This window comes from Neopsephotus bourkii, unplaced genomic scaffold (assembly GCF_033783945.1).
Source record: "Neopsephotus bourkii isolate Nb327-2 ecotype Australia unplaced genomic scaffold, CSIRO-AGI_Nbou_v1 NB_838, whole genome shotgun sequence".
NCBI lineage: Eukaryota > Metazoa > Chordata > Aves > Psittaciformes > Psittacidae > Neopsephotus > Neopsephotus bourkii.
This window is the reverse complement of record NW_026901334.1, coordinates 2,050,005-2,071,325: the sequence shown is the minus strand read 5'-3', so window position 1 is coordinate 2,071,325 and position 21,321 is coordinate 2,050,005. Positions and strand designations below refer to the sequence as shown.

The 21,321-nt window shown below is 50.7% G+C and overlaps 2 protein-coding genes across 3 annotated transcripts in view; both read right to left on the bottom strand.

Moving 5' to 3' along the window:
* Nucleotides 1-21,321, bottom strand: part of LOC133213616 (acidic leucine-rich nuclear phosphoprotein 32 family member B) — a 94,734-nt gene that overhangs the window by 71,848 nt on the left and 1,565 nt on the right. The window lies entirely within an intron of this gene.
* Nucleotides 1,003-12,401, bottom strand: ACSBG2 (acyl-CoA synthetase bubblegum family member 2). Of its 2 annotated transcripts, XM_061355945.1 has the most exons (14): nucleotides 12,249-12,401; nucleotides 9,809-9,879; nucleotides 9,027-9,265; nucleotides 7,966-8,054; nucleotides 7,281-7,401; nucleotides 6,760-6,840; nucleotides 6,137-6,286; nucleotides 5,780-5,956; nucleotides 4,998-5,179; nucleotides 4,449-4,682; nucleotides 3,599-3,816; nucleotides 2,522-2,661; nucleotides 1,979-2,225; nucleotides 1,003-1,194 (listed from the first exon to the last, which is right to left on the bottom strand). In XM_061355945.1, the coding sequence occupies exons 1-14, from the start codon at nucleotides 12,371-12,373 to the stop codon at nucleotides 1,079-1,081; spliced, it is 2,190 nt and encodes a 729-aa protein (XP_061211929.1). In that variant the 5' UTR covers nucleotides 12,374-12,401; the 3' UTR covers nucleotides 1,003-1,078. The 2 variants fall into 2 exon arrangements, with proteins under 2 accessions (XP_061211929.1, XP_061211930.1); XM_061355946.1 differs by lacking the exon at nucleotides 5,780-5,956.

Sequence of the window (21,321 nt, the reverse complement as noted above, 5' to 3'; positions counted from 1 at the left end):
AACGAACACCCAGTTACAGTCATGGCACGTGGCTGGTGCAGAGCCCAGAGCAGACACGGTCTGAGGCTTGACTCCCACCCAAGGTGCCCAGGTCCAGGCACTGCCCCACAGCAGCTCTGTGGTACGAGCAGTGCTGCAGCTTCAGAGCTCTTCCTGGTGCTCCTCCACCTGCTCCTGCTGCTCTTCCTTTGCCAACAGGAAACACAGCTCAGAGGATCTGCGTTCAGGAATGGTTTCCAATTTGAAATAAGGCGTTTTCCAAGGGTTCCTTCATTCCCGGTGGGAGCAGCAGTCCTGCCAGGCGCTGGGCAGGCTCCAGTCAGCCTTGCGGAACCAGTGAGAAGAGAGCTCCTGGTACTGGGTGCTTCCCCCAGCATGGAAGCTGCTCTTGTGTGTCCTAAACTCTGGATTCAGAGCAAATGCCTCTGCCAGGACCGTGGGAAGAACAAAACCTCTGGAGCTGTGCCCACTCCAGGCACCATTTCTACAACGGTAAGACCACAGCCTTCACATGTAGTAGTCCCCAGCCTTATGAGCACTCCCCAGGCTGCTCATTTAACACCACAACTTACAGCTTCAGGATAACTTAGGAAGATAAAAGTATTGCACAAAGCCAGAAACACGAGGTTCCACGTGGTCCTTCACCAGCATCCATCCTCTGTGATGGAGGACATGCTGTGGGTAAAGGGATTGGGAACAACTCGGGTGCCACCAGCATGCAGTCAGACATGCAGAGGGATGGAGGGGGGACAAAGGCAAAGGGGGGCTCCCGATGGGTTTACATTCGGCTCAGGAACAGAAAACTTTGGTTGAAACACAACATGGCTGGAAGGTAAGGGTTGGATTTGCCCTTGTAAGAACGGAAGGGCAAGGATTGGGGAGCGGAGTCAGGGATGTCCGAGCAACACCAGCCACAGGGGAGCGCGGGGTGTGAACGCGCTCACTGCGCTGTGCTGCAGGGGCAGGACCTGCAGAGGGATGGGAATGGGAAGGGGCTGCGTGTGCCTGAGCCTCCTTTATTACAAGGGACCCCAGGGACTCCTTCCAGCCCCTTCAGTCCGCAGCCGCAGCCGTTCCCCTACTGCCGGAGGCCGTTGTGCGCCGGGCCCGGCCCGTCCAAGTCTGTGTAGAACTGAGCGATTTGGTCCTTGTACTTCTCCAGCACCACCGCTCGCTTCAGCTTCATCGTTGGGCCTGGGGGAACAGCACAGGGTGAGGGAGACTCAAACCTTGAGGAACCCCAGCCGGGTTTGGGTTGAAGGGACCTTAAAGCTCCTCCAGCTCCAACCCCTGCCACGGGCAGGGACCCCTTCCACTGGAGCAGCTTGCTCCAAGCCCCTGTGTCCAACCTGGCCTTGAGCACTGCCAGGGATGGGGCAGCCACAGCTTCTCTGGGCACCCTGTGCCAGCGCCTCAGCACCCTCACAGGGAAGAGCTTCTGCCTTATCTCCATCCAACCTGAACTTCCCCTGTTTCAGTCTGAACCCATCACCCCTTGTCCTATCACTGCAGTCCCTGATGCAGAGCCCCTCTCCAGCATCCTTGCAGCCCCCTTCAGACACTGGAAGCGGCTCTGAGGTCTCCACACAGCTTCTCTTCTCCAGATTGAACAGGCCAAGTGTTCTCAGCCTGGCTCCATGCAGGAGCTGCTCCAGCCCCTGATCATCCTCGTGGCCTCCTCTGCAGTTGCTCCAACAAAGGAACACTTGGAACCCGTGTGCAGACACTGACTTCAACTGCCTCTGTGCTTAATGCAATCTCTCTCCCTTCCCCAGGGAACAGGAGAAGCAGGACCAGCCTCAAGGGGCAACCCAGAACCACGCTTAAGTGCTGCTGTGCTCCCTCCTGCTGGTGGAAGCAGGGATTCATCCCACCCTCCCCAAACCATGACACGGAAAGCCCACGGGCAGCTCCATGGACCCAGCAGGGGTTTCAGGACCCAAGAAGGGCTGACGCAGTGACCCCAGTGCTCACGCACCAAGCTCTCCACTGAAGACAGAGAAGTCCTTCTCCAGCAGGGCCCATTTCTGGATCCTCTGGGCGTTGGAGATGGCGTTCTCATTGACTGCTGCAATCCCCTTCTGGATGGCGGCGTAGACGTCCTTGTCCTTGCTGCGGATGATCTCCGAGGCCTTGGTGGCCTTGCTGCCCAGCCTCTGACAGTACTCAAGGGCTTCTGGAGTGAGATCATCTCTTGGCTCACCGGTGTCTGCGTTTACATTGCACTGCAGGACAATACACAGGTAACGTGACCACTGCTGCAGCCCCAGGAGCTGGTAGAGGGGTGAGGAAAGCAGCAGGGTTTGGTTTCTCAGCCTCACTTTTAGGTCTTTTACTCCTCTTACAGAAACACTGATCCCCAACAGGACCAGGCGCCTCTCTGCAGCTCGGCTGTAACAAGTCCTACCCCACAAGGCCTCCCATCGCTACAGGAGGCTGTAAAATGTGGCACAGTTCTCTTCCTCACTGGAATTAAACCCTTTCAGTGACACAGGGGGATTCCCATCCTGTGTCCCTTTACCTTTAGTGTCAGAAGCATAGCGACGAACTTGGCTTTGTCTCCAACCAACATTGCATTGCTGATGATGGGCACGGCCGCTTTCACAGCTTCCTCGATTGGAACGGGAGGGATGTTCTCACCTCCTGCAGTGATGATGAGCTCTGGAAAAGAGTCAAATCATCATCAATGCTCAGAGCTTTTCCCCCTTCCTCCATAACCTGAAGTGACTTCATTGCTCCTTTGTGTCTCTCAGACCAAAGAGTGAGCCCATGTCCCACCACCTGGGGAAGGGAGCAAGCCAGGAGCACTGCAGTCAGGCTGAGGGGTGAGGCCGAGGTGTGCACACAGCATTGCAGGAGCTGCTGTAATGCTGCAGAGATGGCTGTGGTTTGGGGATAGGGGTGCAGTGTAAGAGCACCTCAGCACCCTGCCAACATCACCTTAAGCCCTGACGCATGGATGTTGGTACCAAAGCTGTTCAGAAACTGAAGTGAAACATTCACTGAGGCAATGCAGGGTGAGGGAAGGCAGAGCCTGCCCTTCTCAGCTGCCTTTATTGCCTAAAGCAGCCCCTTTGCACAACCATTATCTCTTTCTGCTGACTGAAGTCTTGCATGAAATTGGATTTCATGCTGGGTGCGGGTCAAAGTGGTGGCCCAAGAGCCACGCTGCTGCTCACCCCTTTCACAACCCCACTAAGCTCTTGTTTTCTCTTGGAGTTAACCAGCAAAACCAGCTGGAACAGGAGGGAGCTGGCTGATAGCACAGTGAGACCCGGGCAGGTCCAGCACCATGCAACAAGGCAAGCATTAACTGCTGCTTCTGATCTGAAATCAGCACCTCAGCATCCTCACAGGTGCCTTATCTCCAGCCTGAACTTCCCCTGTTTCAGTCTGAACCCATCACCCCTTGTCCTACCACTGCAGTCCCTGATGCAGAGCCCCTCTCCAGCATCCTTGTAGCCCCCTTCAGACACTGGAAGCTGCTCTGAGGTCTCCATGCAGCCCCCTTCTGCCCACACCACACCACTAGCAGGGGCTGAACACAGCTTATCATGGTACTGTGTAACCTCCAGACAGCCACATCAGGGGATGGTACCTTTAATTCTACCAGTGATGTAGAGGAATCCGTGTGCATCCAGCTTGCCAAGGTCACCTGAATGCAGCCAGCCTTCTCCATCAATTGCCTCTTTGGTTTTGTCCTCCATGTTCAGGTAGCCCATGAAAACGTGTCTGCCCGAGAAGCAGACCTCCCCGACGCCGTGTTCATCTGCGTTATGGATCCGTGTCTCGCAGCCAGAGATGCTCCTTCCACAGCTAAAAGAGAACACAAGCACAGACCCAGGGCTTGGCTTGGGTTAGGCTCAGTAGCTGAGCAGCAGGGTGAGATCAGAGCAGGCCCCTCTCAAGCTGAAGTGTTTGAACAAAGCCAGGCACGCTTCAGTGAGAAGAACCGAACTTAAAAGGCATCTGCTCATGTAAGGGGAACTGCAGAGAAAGCTGTTATTGCAGAGATGGGTGCTCACACACCTGGTGGCTTCCACTCATTGCTCTCAAACACCTGAGCTTTGAATTACAAGGTCCATGGCCTTGGCAGCAAAGTTTTACCTTGGTGGTGTTCTCTTGGCAGCCTGGGGAGGCGCCATTCGGAGCAGCAGCACAGTCCCACTGCCTTTATGCATTGGACACTGGGCTCGAGTTCCTAATTCCTTCTCCCCATCAATCCCTTGCTTCCTAGAGGGTGCAGGCCAAGTTAAACTGAAGTAACACCACTGCTGCCCTTGGCAGATCCCCTAATCTGCAAGATGCAGCCAAAGGACTGGCTCCATGGTGACTTTCTCCCAGCAGCAAGGCTCTGGGGATGAGCTGCATCAGGCGAGATGCAGGAGAAACCTTAAAGCAGCTCCTCCTCATAGGCAGCAGGGCTCTGCCCCCAGAAAGGTCTTTACCTGCTAAGCCTGAACATGTGAGGTGTAGAGACGGTGTGAGGCCCGGTGCTCTCACTCATGCCATACAGCTCAAGCACAGGGATGTCCAGGCTTAAGAAGAATTCCAGTGTCTCTCTGGAGATGGGAGCAGCCCCTGTGTAGCACTTTGAGCAGCGGTCCAGCCCAATGGCCTTTTGCACTTTCTTGAACACCAAGTGTTTGGCTATGTGGAAGTTCATTGGGATATCATGATACCTGCAGGAAAAGAATGGTTTCAAGATCTCAGTCACAAGTAGAACCTGGAATCACAAAACAGGGTTGGAAGGGACCTTAGGATCATCCAGTTTCGACCTCTCTGCCATGGGCAGGGACACCTCATCCTCCTTCCATCTCCATCCTATTTTAGTTCACTCAGTAGAAAAGTTGTTTCCCCCCCTCCAACCCTTACTGCTCATCCTCTGGTCCAAGCACAACCAGTAGAAGCCAGATGGAGTTAGTCTGGCCTGTTCCACGGGACAGAATCCCTGACCTGACAGTGTCCCTGACCCCCTTCCTGCAGTTCAGAATTACCCGTTCATCCGGTCCAGGTTTGTCTGCAGCCCGATTTCCTTGGCCCACGCGGCCACTTTTCTTTGGAATGCTGAGGATTTTGCCCCGATGGATTTCATCCTTTCCTCCATTTTTTCCCAGACACGAGGAACCCCCAGGAAACTCGTGGGCCTCACTTCCCGCAGCGTCTCCACCAACGTGCCCTGGGCAAAGCAGAATCCAGTGCAGCTCTCAGGAGTGTTTCAGCACAGAGAACCGGGCAACTCTTCACAAAGCTTAGGACTCTACCCTCAATAGCGAGGGACTTCTCCTTTTCAACTGCAGTGCCACTAAGGAAAAGGAGCCCCAGCAGCACTCAGATGCCACAGTGGTCTTGAGAAGACAGCAAGGGTCAGTGCTTTCAGTTGCCAGTGCTGACACAGCCCCAAGACTCATTCTCTTCTCAGGACAGATTTAACTCTGGGGGCATTTTGCAATGTGGACAGAGCAAATACAAAGCCATTGCTTAACCAAAGGGCAGTCAGGTGAGACGCCAAGAAGCTCCCAGTTGTGAAGAGCTGGCTCAGTTTATCCCAGTTTGAAGTAGAGAGTCAAAAGGCAAAGGTCAGTGGCTGCATGTGTCAACACAGCAGACCCTTAAAGAGGAGCACTTGGTCACTGTGCAAATAAATAGTTAGCACAGCTTCCAGAATCATGAGATAAGTCAAGCTATGTTGGTTTTAAGTCAAGCTATGCTGGTTTTAAAGCACCCCCCCCCACCTACAAGCAGGTGGATGGAGATAGGCTTTTAACTATGTTTTTACCTTTAATGCATCTGGTTGAGCAAAGAAGATTTGTGCTCCATGTACCATTGGCAACCAAATATCTGTCATCTGCGCAGCGATGTGACTGAGGGGCAGGTAGCTGACAAACAGCTCCTGCTTTGTGTCAGCATCTGTGAGCAGCAGGCTGCATCCCACTGCCATTGCTGTCCAGGTCAGCTGCAACAAGAAGCCACGTGAGTGTGGAGTGGCAGCTCTTCCAAGCAGGCACAGCTCCCAAACAAGTCTACAACATCCCATGGTTCTAACAGCAGGGATGGTTTTCAGCCCATCTCTACCCTCCCTCAGCACACACCCGAGGTCACAGTTCTTCAAGTGGGCAGATACACAGAGACTTACATTGTCATGGCTGAGCATCACCCCCTTTGGCTGTCCAGTTGTCCCCGAGGTGTAGATCAGTGTACAGCACTGGTTTGGCTTCTGTGACTTGATGATTTCATGGAGCTGAGTGTCTGGAACATCTCTGCCAAGCTCCATGAACTCACTCCACTGCATGCAGAAGAGCAGAGCTCCATCACTTTGCAGGCTACCATTCACGTGCAAAATGAAACCCTTTGCTACACATGAAGGGAAGGACACTATTTCCTATGTCCAAACCTCTGGCACAAACTGGAAGAGGTTGTAAATAGGCACTGTCAGGCCCACCATGTTTTCTGGCTGCCACAGCAAGAAGCAGAAAGGGAAACTGCTGCACCCACCACTAGTGCTGTAGCAACCCTGATATTAACTGGGAGTGCCAAGTGCCAGTGAGAGCCCTGAGGCTGCCTTGCCCACTGACAACCTCCCACATAGCATGGATTATGGAGGTTTGAACTACAGCAGACACCCACTGCTCCAGTGAGGCAAGCAGTCGCCCACTAGAGCCAGCACAAGCTCATCTGATGACAGTCCTACGGAAGGCAATGGCTACTCACAAGCCATCAGCTCAACAGCCAGTACTTACAAGCCACCAAAATACTTACAGAGTACAGATTTGGTCTCTTCTCTTTTAGTGCTTCCCCGTACTGGACAATAGCTTTCAGATCTGGTAGTTTATGCTGAATCTGTGTTAAGAAGTGAGATTCGTGAGAAGGAGGAAATCCTGCTTGTCCATTTCAAGCCCAAGTAACCCTCCACTTAACACTATACTGCTACTTGCTATTTTACATAAAGCTAAGAGAATCTCATCTGTGTTACAGAAAGAGAATGGGCAAGCCTCACTAAAGACAGCCATTCTGACTGGGATGTTGCCAGACAACCAGGGGATGCTCAATTGTTCTTTCAGGCTTCTCCTATTTTAAGTTCAAGGCTTCGTTAAGCTGTGAAACCACCATTTAACCTCTCCTAAGAGTGACTATTCATGTGGCTTGAACAGGGAGCACACCAAGCAGGCTCCATCAGTTCACCTCTGCTTTCAGACCCAGCATTTCCCTTGGGTACCACTCTCCTCCCACATCTGTCAGTAGGAAGCTGGAGCCCCCAGCCATTTAGGAAGTGTATTTACTTCTAAGATCTTCTGCAGCTGTTTATGGTTTTCCACAATCACCACGTTAGCATTACAGTTCTCTGCTACATAATGGCAGGCCTCAGGGGAGTTTGTAGCGTAGATACCAACAGCAAATCCACTAGAAAAGAAAATAAAAGAATAGGAAACAGGAAAGCAGAACGCAGTTAGAGGATTATCAGAGTTGATGGCAAAATTCACATCATTTCCAACTTTCAAGAGAGGAAAAAACTTAGGAAGAATATCCCATAAAACAACAATAAAAAAGAGAGGGGTTAACTCCAAGAGCAAAGGCTCTGTTCTGGGGTATGGGGCATGTCAGAGTGGTATAAGAGACCAAAGTGTCTCAGGTGGAAGGCAGCTACCAAAGTCCAGTGCTGTGATTCTCTGGCATTTCCCATCATATTTTTAATCACAGTGTAAATAAGCCTGCTTCTGGATTAACCTTTTGTTCAGGTCTTCTTTTGAGAGAAGTACCTGCCTAAAAAACATCATTAATTTTTGTCTCATTAACTCATAATGAAGCAAAGAGAGAGTTAGCTTCTAAGCTATCTTCAGTACGTTCTAATAGAAGCAGTTGGCTTTGTTGTGGGACTAGTCACTGCTCAGTATCCTCACAGGAATACTGAGGTTACTATCTGAATGCTAAAGGGAAGATGCACGTCAAGAGAACACTCACTCTTACCCGGCAAGGATAGCTGCAATGTCAGCAATAATCCACTCAGCAGCATTAAATCCCAAGATGCACACTCCATGGAAACGCTCTAGTCCCAGCTGCAAACAAGAGAGGAGATTACAGCAATCCTGGTTTTCCTTCAGAGTGCTAGGAGTTAATTCATGGATCTCTGCTGCAAGCACATCCAGGGAAAAGTTCATGCTATTACATAGAGTAATTCACACAGAAGAACTACCCAAGACCTAGTGTGGAACCAGTTATGTTTCACATCAGACACTGTCCCAACTTCATCAGTAGGCAGGAGAAAATAAAAGGATTATCCTTAGGGTGCACTCGGTGTGAGGAGCTCACTGATGCTAATGGTGTTGTAACAACTGCAATCCAGGCAGTTAATCACCCCTTTGGGCTGGGAAGGAGAAGGTAAGAGGTGAAGTTAGACAATACCTTTTGAGACATTCTGTCCTTTAGTAAGGTTAGCTATGTCAGACGTCAACAATAACAAGAGCAACAAGCTCCAGTGACAGTCAGAGATGCTTTGCTATGGAATTCCAGCTGTTAAAGTCCAGCTCTTTAAAGCTCCTTCAGCCCTTCTCTGGTTTTATACCCAAAGATCCAACCACAGGAGCGAGAACAGAGTGGCCTTAACTTCAAGTAATAAGACCTCTTAATGATAGCAGTTAGTAGATGCTGTTTCTCTCTCTGAGTGTCCTAACTCCCAACAGTACAGGCAAAAGGCTCAGCCAGTTTGGACACTTAAGTCTGATTCATAATTACCCCTTCAAGCTTTTTCTGTGGAAGACTAAAATGTACACACCTCATGAGGGGCAATGGCCAGGTTTGCCATGCACCTCAAACACTTCACTTGCAATCTTTCCTTACCCACCTTTTTAAGGTGGATGTGGAAGCAACCTGCAAGAAATTCAAGCAAAACCCAAGTTGTTCATGGCATGTTCAGGTCTTTCCCTGACACTTTAAGGCTCTCCTACACTCCAGAATCAGTAAGTTGACTACAGCCGTTCCAGCAATTAAACCAACTGACCATTAACAAGGAGAATTCAACACAAGCTTACCTTCAGGAAGCTTTTTGCTGCTTTCCAGCACTCATTATAGTACATCTGATACGTTAGTTTTACCCATTTGCCATTCTTTTTGGATGCAAGGGCATAGTAATTGGAGTATTTCTTCACTGTTTCCTGGAATAGCTCATGCACAGTCTTTGGTGCCTTGCTGCCTAGGCCCTTCTCAGTTATCCTCAGCTTGACTTCTCCATCTCGTTGTGCTGTCCACAAACCGGAGGTAGGTGAAGAGGCTGGTTTGAAAGAGAAGTGGTCAGCATCTTATATTTAGCCATTGCTTGTTGCCATAAGGGAAATATAAATACAAGTATCAAACATAAGAAAGGAAATGCTGTTATACCCCCTCCCACACCCCTTGGACTTCTTATCCTTGGCACGTTTGCCATAAAACTCCCAGTACTTTAGATCAGGACTAATAGAGGAAGCCTCTAAAGCACTTTGGAACTTTCCTTAAACAGTTCCATTTACATCCCCCTCTAACCTGCTTTGCTGCCCTAAAGCTCTTGCACCAGCAAAGTGGCAGCTTCCCACAGCAGTCATATACACTCTGCTTTTGCTTTCCTTTTAAGGAGAACTGGAAGTAGCACATTACTACCAGGTAGATAGACATTAGGCATTGGCACTACCTATTTTACTCCTTGAAGTCCAAGTTCAAGACACTTCTGGACAGAGCATCTGGCAATTTCAGTTTCTTCTTCCATTGCAGACAAATTCCTCTTTCCATTTCAATAATAAGTTTATGGACATCACAGCAACTGAAAACTCTTTCCACTTACCTTTGTAACTGACCTCAGATCTCTCCATCTTAGTATCTTCAACTGTCTTGCTGCTGTGGACCTCAACAGCTCTGCAAGGCAAAAGCAATGAGTCCTGGAGAGGCTTTAGCACCCTGGCTGAAGAATGCTCGCTCCATCACAGCATTATATTAGTCCTTGGGTATGTGTCAGAGTGGCTCCTGATGTTCTGCAGGGGACTTTATTGATTTTACTAGCCTGCATGGCTCCAGCAACACCCCAGGTCCCTCTCAGAGGGCACACAAGCTCTGCCTGCATTGCTTCTAATACATGTATGTTGTCTGAACCGCAGCTATTGTTTCAGGTCAGCTGCAGAGGAACCCATAAACACATCAGCCAGAAACCAGCAGTGATTTCGTACCAGGGCTCTGCTCTGGGTGCCTGAAACTGAGAGGCTGCAGCAGTGAGGAGGCAGGGGGCAGGAAGGGCCCCACAATCTCCTGTCTGCAACACGTGCAGCTCACGAAGGGGGGGCCCCAGCAGCCTCTCTCCTGAGCCATGCACAATCCCCCAGCCTGCAGGGAAGCCCACAGGGATTTCCTGCAGAAGCCAGGCCAGCTGAGGAGCAGGAAACTGATTCAACAGGAAAGCTTGTCCTTACGTATTCCTAATAAACCCGGGGCATCAGGCTCCCGCCAGATGTTTGAGAAGGAATAGATGGGGGATGAGCCTGTTTCTACCCCAGCCACGCTCCTCCCCAGGAGCTTGTCCTGAGGTGCCAGCTGGAAGCTGCCCCTTTTACTTTCAGCCCTGCAAGATCTGCTGAAGTGCTCCCTGCCTGCAGCTGTAGAACTGTGTTTGTCCTCTTCCAAGACAGACACTCACAGCTGTGTGTGATGAGGGTAAGGAAAAATCAAGCCCACGTCCCACTTCAGACACAAACTGAAAGCCAGACCCTGTGGGATTTGGTATTCAAGGCCCTAGAAGGGCATCCCACCCTCTAACCTATAGGCAGACATTCCACTACCCTGGCCAATACCCCACAGGGACCACGGCACTGCAGTAACATCCAAGCTTTAGATATTCCACAGAACCAGAGGTTCCATCTTGCCTTCCCAAACAGCCCTCCTGGGGCCCTTTGCTCCAGGCAATCACAAAGGTCTTTCTTCCTTCATGCCAGTGCTAGGTGTTCACTGTGCCCCATGGCAATGTTTGGTGCAAGGCTGCTCTCTAGCACCCAGGTGTTCTAGAAAGGCTGGGGGCTCCTGACATCACAACAGTGCCCACCCTTTGCAGGGGCAGCTTTGGGGCAGGAGAAGCTCTGACATCTCTGCCTGTCATGCTCCTCAGTCCCATGCACACTCCCCAGCCTACGCCAGTCAGGGTCCCCACTGAGCCCCACATCTTCCCTTTCTGCTAGGCCAAAGAGAGGACAAGTCAGCACAAGGCTCTGTGAGAATTTTAGTGTAAATCCCTTCCCTTTGGTTAAAGTTTGCTCTGAATTTCTAGGGGATAATCAACTGTTACTGCTTTGCGACTCATGATAGGGTTTAAGGCACAGAGATTTGACTAGGCTACTTCCATGTAGTGTCCAAAGTGGAACTGCTTCTCCTAATGGATCTGCAAGGCAGAAACCCGAGGGAAGTAAATATTTTTGTCTTGATTTCCCCAAAGGGATGACGAGATGTTCCTTACCACACATTTCCTCCTCGACACAGAGAACGTTTCTCAGTGCACATCAACCCTCAGCTGCAATAGTTCTGCACCATTTCTCCACCAGCTTTTATGATCAAAACATGCAAATGACCCAGTAATACAGGGCAAACCCCCCCCCAGTTATTTCCCTTACAGTGACTCAAGTCACCTTTTTCTCCCCCTTAACATGTAATGCAAATTCAGCCTGAAATAAATAGGTAAAGAGGTTTTTTGTGAGCTACTTCCCATTACCCTGTGTTGAGATACAGACCCTTACACACTGACCTGCTCTTTAGTAAGAGGCTGCTTAGATTTATAGAGAGACTAATAGGAGTTTGATGAAAATCAGCACAGGTACTGAACACAGGCTATCCCCTACCACTGAGACACACTTCTGATTACAGCAACACTTCACAATGTACTCACTGGGTATTCAATTCAACCAGTGCCCTCCCAACTACATAGAACTAAAACTTCCACAAGGTTCCTTTAGAAGAGGTGATCTTTCTGACTGCAGGATATTCTACCATTCCTGTGCTTTAAGTTGATACTGAATGCACGCTGCTTTCAGCTCCAGACTCTGTATGGTAGCTGTGTACAGCAAATTTGATTCTGTTCCTCTTCTTTTGAGAGGGTGAGGCTGTAGATTCAGCTTTTGGAATTGGGAAGAAACGTTTGAAACTCCTTCCAAAATCTAATGGGAATTAAATGGGTGCAAATGTGATCAAATACAAACTGTTTCTTATGCATACAGGTCACCACAGAGAAAACCTGAGCTAAGACAAACCTAGCTGGTGAGTTGAGCAGTACATCATCCAGTGACACCTCAGCGCTCCCTTGAGGATCCAAATGAGAGCAAGCCACAGGGACTGGTTCTGCAACTGCCACGGGTGCATTTGCCTCACACAGCATCGTCCCTGCAAAAACAGGTTTGAAGATTAAAATACAATCAAAGGCGGCAGTAAAATCAGCTGCCTTTGATGGAGCTGTCTGAGCAGGGCGATCCCAACGCAGGCGCGACTCCAGAGCTGGATTTGCACGGAACACAGTGAGTTCTAACAGGGGACACAGCACGCTCCACACTCAGTACATTTAAAACCCCATCAGTGGTAGCCGATACACCCACCCCATATCCCAACACGAGTGTGACAACCACACCTTTGACCATCAGAGCACCACGAGCCTGACAGCTCAAGTTTTACACTCCCTTGCCCTCAACCATTCCCACCCGGCTCTCAGACCCCCCCGAACCCACCTCCAGCCTCACAAAGCGTGGTCTTTGTGCAGCCTCAGCCTCTTCTCCCTCGAGCTCCAGCCCAGCGCTGAGGAGCAGGATGTGCAATAGCCTTGAGTTTTAAACTAGCGCCCAGGAGGCAGGTCTGGAGCATCTTATGTCATGTGCTGCCTGCCTCGCAATTGGAGGCGGCTCCTCACCCCACACCGCTGCCTCTTAAGGAAGCTCTGGCTCCGTGCCTGCCTGCCAGCCGCTGCACAAGGGGGCTCTGGGGGGGCACAGCCCCAGAACAGCGCAGAGGTTGAACCTGTTCTCATAACAATCCGCCTCTTTGCAGCCTTTGCCTTCAGTACTTTGTTATGAGGGGTTTTAATCACCCAAACAAAGTGGTTTAGGACGTTGGTTTTATTTAAGGTTTACATTCATCACAAGCTTTTGATGCTTGCACTTGACAGGCTGAGCTTTAATTGTTTCAAGGGATTTCTAATTGACTGGAGAAGAATCTTATTATCCTTGATCTCTGTACAAAGTGGATGTTAGCGCGCTATTTTGTACCTGCAGCAGACAGACGCAGTTTCAAGCAGGCAATGTGAAGAGCATCTTTGTCTCGACAGTAAGAGACAGGAGCAAAACGAGAAAGCTATTTTATCTTCTGTATCTGACAGAGCTAGGCTGCAGCCTTCAGCCCCTGGTGCATGGGGAAAGCCATCCCCATGGGCAGGCACAATTCCCAGCAGGCAGAGCTGCCTTCCCCCCTCCAGAAAGCGAATCCCACTCCTTCCCCGTGCTCATCTACGAAAGGCCACGCTGCTGCTCACACCACATTCTGTTATGGGCTGCAACTGACAACACAAAAAGTAGTTTCATTCAGCAGCAGCTGAGAAAGAGATGTCTCCAGAACTCCCATCTCTGAAGCTCTGATAAAGGGCAGACATCACCCAGCACCCATTCTAAGCTGGAACACCACAGTGGCTTATTCTCTTGGGGTTTCTTGTAGTAAGACAGCTGTGAGAAAAGGGGCTTTATCTCTACGGAGGAAACCCTGAGACCCAGGTTTAGCCCCCTCCCCACCCTGGAAGAGCTCACTCCCACATCAAGAGGAGCATCCTGGTTACCAACCGGCTCTGTGCCTGCTTGGAGGTGTCACCATCACCTCTTGCCCAAAGAGGGCACAAGGCAAGAAGGGACATACTGTAGAAGCTGTCATCAGCCTCTTTCCCAGTGCTGCACCCACATTCCTTCCCAGCACCCCACAACAAGGGGTTTAAGCTCCCCTGCATCCCTGCAGGAAGATTTTCTCCCTGCGCTAATTGCAGTATCTCTCTTGCCATCTGCTCTTCGGTGCAGCAAGAAAGTCTGCAGGGAAAGCGTGGCTGTGTCCTCACACCAGTTCCATTGCAGCACAGCCCGGTGGAGGTTGGTTAGAAACCTGTTGGGCAAAGAAAGGGAGAAGCCTCTCCTCCCACAGAGATGTTTCTGCATCACCCACAGTCACTCGAGAGGGAAACGTGCTCCACAGGGGAGACTGCTGCTGTGCTCTGCCATTGCTGCACATGTGCCCTTCACTGAGACACCCTATACGGGGCATAGCCCTGACAGGAGGGTCTTATTCTGATGGGGGCTCATGAGGTACAGCACAACTTGAAAGTCTGGGGAGACACAGCAGGACATCACTGTCTCCATCACATCCAGTGGGATGGGATCTTCAAGGAGAACCTAGATGTTAAAGCCCCATGGTCCCCAGCACCTGGAGAGCAGCAGCATCCCCCCTGCATAAGCAGCAGCAGAACTTCTGGAGCACCCAGGTACATTTACACTGCAAAACAAAGCTGAAAGGCTTCCCCGTTGCACAAGGTTCCTTGTGAACACAGGCCACTGGAATGCCAAGGCAGCCATGCATTCTGTATAACAGATTTGGGTTAGAAACAAGTATTTGCCAATATAAATGCCCTGAGTGGCTCTGCTAAGCACTGCCACCAGCCCCTTCCTTCTCTGAGGCTTAGTTACGCCCCTGGAAACAGCTCATTGGGGTGAATGGGATCATAAATGGGATCTGGAACGATCCCATCCTGCCCCACGCTGTTTGCACAGGAGCTAACACACAGATGGTCAGGAACACGAAGAACACACCCAAACGAAAGCCTGCTGAAAGAAACCTCCCTTTTAATTACCCTACATGGCAACTGAAGCCATTTAAATACAAAGCATCCTCTGCTCTGAGGGAATGCTGTGTCCAAGCAGACCTGGAAGGTGGTGAAAGAGTTCATTGGAGCTTCACCAGCAAAACAAGAGTGAAGGTGCAAACCCATGACAGTCAGTGGGACAGGAGTACCAGTTTCCTTTATAAATGGTCAGAGGCTATTAAGGCACACACAGAGCTTCCAAAAGATCAGTTCAAACTCAGCCTGCTGCAGATGTGCATTGGTCACGTTGACATTTTTCAGCACAGCCCACTTGGCTTCCTGTTAATGATTCAGTTTCTTTTTTTCTGGTAAATACATGTCTGATCTACTCCAGTTTGCACTGTCCAGATCAGCTTTAGGAGTTGCTGTTATCTCACTGCCTTTCCACACTTCCACCAAACCTGAAACTCGGCCTCTGTGCTTGTTTCCCTCACAGATTTATTGAGAAGAGAGCAGCTGAGCAACCTCCTTTTCCTCTTTTAGATAAATCCCACTTTTTAAGAGGGCAGCACTAAAAGCTTAAGCACTAAAGGTTTTCTCCTCGGCAGTAGCACTGACCACAGGCTGGCATACGGCTGTGCTGGGAAATGATCTGATGCTGGAGCTAAGATCCTCCAACCTCCATCAGGATGATACCACACCAAAGACCCTGCGTGAATGACTGCAGACAGACACTTGACTCCACCACAACACCGAACGTTCACTGAACACAGATGCTGCAGAGCATCACTTTGCCACCTAAAACCAGGTGGGTGACAGCGAGGGGTGGAGGCATCAGCCCCCTGTGGCTCCTCAGCCACTGCAGAGCTCATTTCACGCTGTGTGTGGATTGCTTCTCCCCGACACTGGGAGATTTTAGGTGAATTCCCCAGCGACGTGACTCACCAAGAGGCTTTTTTAAGTTCCTGTTCCCTAAATGGCTCTTTGCTTTACTCCACCATCTGCGCTTGCCTGCGGGTGGGAAACCCCCTTGCGCAGAGTGAGAAAGCACCGGGGTATGTGCTTAGAGACACGGTACCCGTGTTTCTGCCAGCATCCACACACCCAAGGCTTCATCTTAGCTCAGAGCCGTCAGTGTCAGAGCATCCCCAGACAATCAAATCCCTTCATGCTCCTTTACCGCCTACGGCAGGACAGGAACGGCAGCAGCCTCCCCGGGAGGGCATGGGCCTCGTGGAGAAACTGAGGCAGCACCGCAGAAACGTTCACTTTACACTGACAGAGACAGGCGCGACCCGGCCCCATCACCCACACCGGGCCCACAGCCTAACACTCGGGACACCGCCTCCCCACAGCGGTCAGGGCTGGACGAGCCCCGTCACGGCTGTGCCAGGAGAACAGGAACCGGGCGAGGGGAGGGACGGGACGGGACGGGACGGGACGGGACGGGACGGGACGGGACGGGACGGGACCCGTTACCTCAACAGCCGGCAGGCACGCGACGACCACCACGCGGCGCGACAGCCACGCGGGGGCTTTTAGAGCGCGCACGGCCGGGCCGGGGGGCGTGGCCATGGCCCTGCGTAGGCGGGGAAATCCCGATCAACCCCGCCCCATTGGCTCTCGAAAGACCCGCGCGGCCGCGCCATTGGACGAGGCCGGTGTCGGAAGGGGCGAGGCTCCGCCCCCTGCTCCGGTCCCTGAGGCGGAGGTCACCCGCGGTCGTTGCCCTGCGCCGCTGCCGAGCCCAGGCCGCCGGGACCGGGCGTGCTCCGCGGCCCTGGCAGCGCCTCACGGGGCCTGGCCTTGGCGGGGGGGGTGCATTGGATCCGAGGCCGCTGTACAGTGCGGGGAGAGCGGTGTGGGGCTGCTGGAGCGCGGCCCCGAAAAAACCGGCCCCGTGGTGGTGGTTTCTGACCACCCTGGCAGTGCTCAAGGCAACCCAATGGTTTGTGTTGGTAGGGACCTTAAAACTTATCCAGCTCCAACCCCTGCCATGGGCAGAGACCCCTTCCACTGGAGCAGCTTGCTCCAAGCCCCTGTGTCCAACCTGGCCTTGAGCACTGCCAGGGATGGGGCAGCCACAGCTTCTCTGGGCACCCTGTGCCAGCGCCTCAGCACCCTCACAGGGAAGAACTGCTTATCTCTAACCTGAACTTCCCCTGTTTCAGTCTGAACCCATCACCCCTTGTCCTATCACTGCAGTCCCTGATGCAGAGCCCCTCTCCAGCATCCTTGTAGCCCCCTTCAGACACTGGAAGCTGCTCTGAGGTCTCCACGCAGCCTCTCCTCCCCAGGCTGAACAGCCCCAGTGTTCTCAGCCTGTCTTCATATGGAAGAGTTCCTTCCAGCAGCTCAGAAAAACCCCAATTGCATTTCTGGCACTTCAATAGCAAAAGAAGTGTGGTTTTCCTCTTGCTGCTGTAGGGTGAGAGCAGTGGGTTTGCTTCCCCATTCCCAGGCCGAGGAACTTTGGTCACAATGTTTACCAGGCAGGTTTACCAAAGCAGAACAAGGCTGTTCCCTGTTTGTCCTCCCTGTTTACGTTGTCTTATAACCAGGAAAGGGATGAATGTGCAAACAGGGTAGCAGATAATAACACAGAAACACGCGCTATTGCTTGGCTGCACAGAGTCCAGATACTGTTGTGTGCTGGTGACAACACAAGCAGAGGGGCTGCTGCTGGTCGACTGTGGCTGGGGTATGGAGCATGACCTCTGCACCTGTAATTCAGACAGAAATGTTAATAACCCACAGGGCTACTTAATATTTTTCTGTGTTTTTTAAACATAAACTTGCTCTAGTGAAAAAGTGCTGGAATTGAAAATCCTCACAGTCAGGAATGTGTTGGACTTCCATAGGAACCATCTGAACCTTTCTGTTTCATGTTCAGTTTCCAAATTCCTGTAAGACTTCATATTTTGTCCCTGATCAGGGTGCAAGTGACCTGAAACACTGCAAATGCTCACAAAGAGGGGTTGTGTCCTCCCACAGGCTGGTTTTCAAAGGAATTCCACCCCAGCTTACCTGGTCAGCACATGAGTTTCCCTGTTTCCCTTTCAACGGGGTGGGGAATGCTCAAAGTCACCGCACCAGGAAAGCCATTCTGCAGTAGACAGAGGTTCCACTAAAACCTTGTGTTTTAGTCAGGGATTGGGAGTTGAATTACACAGATGTTGCCTTCATATGGAAGTTGTGTTGACAAAAGCTGCATTGATTTAGTTATATCAATATTCCTATCTTTGACTACATCCGAGCTTCTGTGCGCTGAGGAGGCTGCAGCTCCCTGCAGGGAGTGGCACACAGAAACCCACAAACTCCGGTTTTTCCATGACTGTGCCCAATGTTTTTGACAGAATTTCCAGGCAGCTACAGCCAAAGCAAACAGATAACGCGCCAGATCAATGCTTAGGCCTTTAATTCTCCTGAAAGGAAAGAGAGCATTTGGGTTTCTAGCTCTGCTAAAAAGATGTTGGGGGAAGACACAAGGCTGGGAAGAGCAACCTCTTTCAAAGTCCACGTCATCGAAACCTCGAGCCAGGCAGCCTGTGCGAGACTGTTGTGATAGCTCCTGCCACCCAAGGGAGATGGAAGAAAGAGCAAGGCAAGGGCTGAACTCCCCTTCTTCTTTCTCCAGTCTTCAGCACTTCAGTCCTGGGTGCTTTCAGGCTGGGTAAGGCTGGAAGGACAGCACAGAGCATCCTGTAACTGAGCAGTGACAGCCTGGATTCCAGTTTCCTGCTGAAGACATGTGTGCAGAGGATGACATGCTCTGATGCCACTGGGAAATTACAGCATGGCCTTGGCACAGCCACACTCAGCAGATTTATCCTCTAAAGCCCAGGGTAAAGAACTGAAAGGGGTTGTTGTCTGACCAGCAGCAGTTTATGATGCAGAAGACAGCACTCCTGGAGCTGTGGTTGGAGCAGGTTCTCACCCAGTGTTGTTGATACACTGTGGTGCTTGAGGGATGTGCAGCTCCATGCAGGAAAAGCCATTGCTTCAGTTTGCTTCAGTCCCTCTGAAGATGTTACAAGGTGGTACAAAACCAGAACCTATCCCACCTCCCATCTAAAATGATTGTGAAGTTAAATTTTATCACTGATATATGGAAAGAAAATCCTTCATGGTAGTTTAGACAATCTTCTTGGCTTGCTTGGGATTATGCTGTTTATACTGTGGTAGAGCAGACTCCAAGAGCCACAGGTCCAGGCTTCTGATGGTTTGCACCCAATGCACTGAGGTCACTCAAAGACAGCACGGATGGGGGAACCTGACACAGAAAGCTTTCAGGTAGAACAGCACCTGTGCCAAAAAGGGGATTCTTCCCAGTAAAACTGGCGGAACACAAGCACACTTTTATTTTAAGCAAGAAAAACCCCAAAGGCAATGTTTTGGTCTGTTTTGGTTTTAATAATTGGGAACTTTTTCATTTCTTCAGTAAAACAATTCAAGGGAACAGCTTCATTTAAGGTTTCATCACCAGCAACTGAAACAACAGCATTTTTCACAGATAAACATGAGACTTTAAAGGACCCCACCACCTTTACAGAGCATTTTCTTCCATCGAAAGATGAGATTTTGTCAAAACCTCCGTTTAGTGAAATCAAGTTGCACAGAGCCTTTGAGCGGGGTTGGATTTGAGCTGAATTCCAGTTTGCTTTGAGGAATGTGCCCTCCTGTGGGTATGTGTTACAGCTGCAGCAAACGTGCCTTTGAGCAGGCTCAATTCCTTCTCTTTCCATTCCACCAGATTCTTTCAGGAACGTTCCTTCCCCAAGATCCAGCCCAATATTGCACTGAGAGGGATAAGGTCTGGCTTCTGCAGACAAGGAAACAAGGAAAAATTAATTCCAGTGATCAGCCTGACACAAGAGGTGACAGACAGGTCCCTGTGATCCCTCCCCAAGGTCCCAGGACTGAAGTGGTGAACTTTCAAGGTTTGTAGGGCTTTATCAAAACTTGTGTGCTGGGTATTTCAGGGTATTGCAGGGTATCATCCAATTGATAGAATCATGACATGGTTTGGGTTGGAAGGGACCTTAAAGCTCATCCAGTTCCAATCCAAGGGACTTCTTTCAGTAGAACAGCTTGCTCCAAGCCTGGCCTTGAGCACTGCCAGGGATGGGGCAGCCACAGCTTCCCTGGGCACCCTGTGCCAGCGCCTCAGCACCCTCACAGGGAAGAGCTTCTGCCTCAGAGCTCAGCTCAGTCTCCCCTTGGGCAGGTTCAAGCCATTCCCCTTGGCCTGTCCCTACAGGCCCTTGTCCCAAGCCCCTCTCCAGGTTTCCTGCAGCCCCTTTAGGCACTGGAGCTGCTCTCAGGTCTCCCCTTCAGGAGCCTTCTCTTCTCCAGGCTGCCCCAGCCCAGCTCTCTCAGCCTGGCTCCAGAGCAGAGCTGCTCCAGCCCTCGCAGCATCTCCATGGCCTCCTCTGGCTTCACTCCACCAGCTCCACATCCCTCCTGTGCTGCTGCCCCAGAGCTGGACACAGGTTTTTTTGCAGAGGCACAGATGCTGTGCAGTGGAGAATGTGCTCTAAAACCTGAAGTGATAACAGACCTGCAGCAACACATGGCAGGCAATCAGGTAAACTGGGCAGGACTGCAGGCACTTCTGGAGGATTTCTTTAAGCTCTCAGTAAATCTGAGTAATGACTCAAAATAAATGTGATGCAATTCAGTATGGGCAAATGCAATAATGGTGCTGAAGCAGGAATAAGTGACCACAGTATTGCAGGATTGAAAATAACTGTTTACATAGCACTTGTGTGGGAAAGGCCTGGATTTTTCTTACAGTAAAACCAGAGGGTTGCTCAATTTAAAAGGGAAGAAATAACTGCCTTCAAACACATTAGAGGGCGCTGTTAAGAGAAAGATTAGTCTCGTCTCTATTTCCCATGGTAAAGGTGGATGTTTATGTGCATTAGATGACTTCTTAAAGACCATTCCGACTCTGTTTTCTATTTTAGTGTTTATTGAGCATTGACACCCTAACCTAAAAGCTGATCTCTTTAAATATCCTTGGCTTAAGGGCCTACAGCCCATTGAGAGACTTTGCAACTTCTTGAAACCTCACCTGACACGTCCTGGGTGCTCAGACACACATTCTGGATGCTTCCAGTATAAGCCTCCCAGTAAACTTCCAAAAGCAGATATACCAACCCCAAATCTGCAGACAGACCAAGTGCTACCTAACCAGCAAGACCAGTCTCTCCAATTTGCATTGCTTCACTCCTCACTCAAGGACTTTCTCTCCGTCCCTCTCTTTTCCACTTACTCCTTTCCTGGTACGTTAGGTAAGAAAACTAATGATCCTGCGGCGATTGGAGCTGGCTGTGTTATTGGAGTCTCCATGGGTACGAATTCCACACACTTCCTTGGCTTAGGCAGGGACATACTTTTCAGAAAACGTTAGAGAAAAATACATCCTCAAGGCTTTTTATTGCATGTCAATAATGTGATCCTTGACATCCTGGAGTGGCTGATGGGGAGTTTTCAAAGCA

What these genes read in the sequence shown, in the direction of transcription:
- ACSBG2 (XM_061355945.1), bottom strand. Translation starts at nt 12,373, where the DNA reads ATGCTGTGTGAGGCAAATGCACCCGTGGCAGTTGCAGAACCAGTCCCT. An exon ending in ATTGCAGCTATCCTTGCCGG is followed by an intron (nt 7,402 to 7,965) that starts GTAAGAGTGAGT and finishes TTTCTTTTCTAG; the next exon opens with TGGATTTGCTGTTGGTATCT. An exon ending in AACCTGGACCGGATGAACGG is followed by an intron (nt 4,683 to 4,997) that starts GTAATTCTGAAC and finishes CTTTTCCTGCAG; the next exon opens with GTATCATGATATCCCAATGA.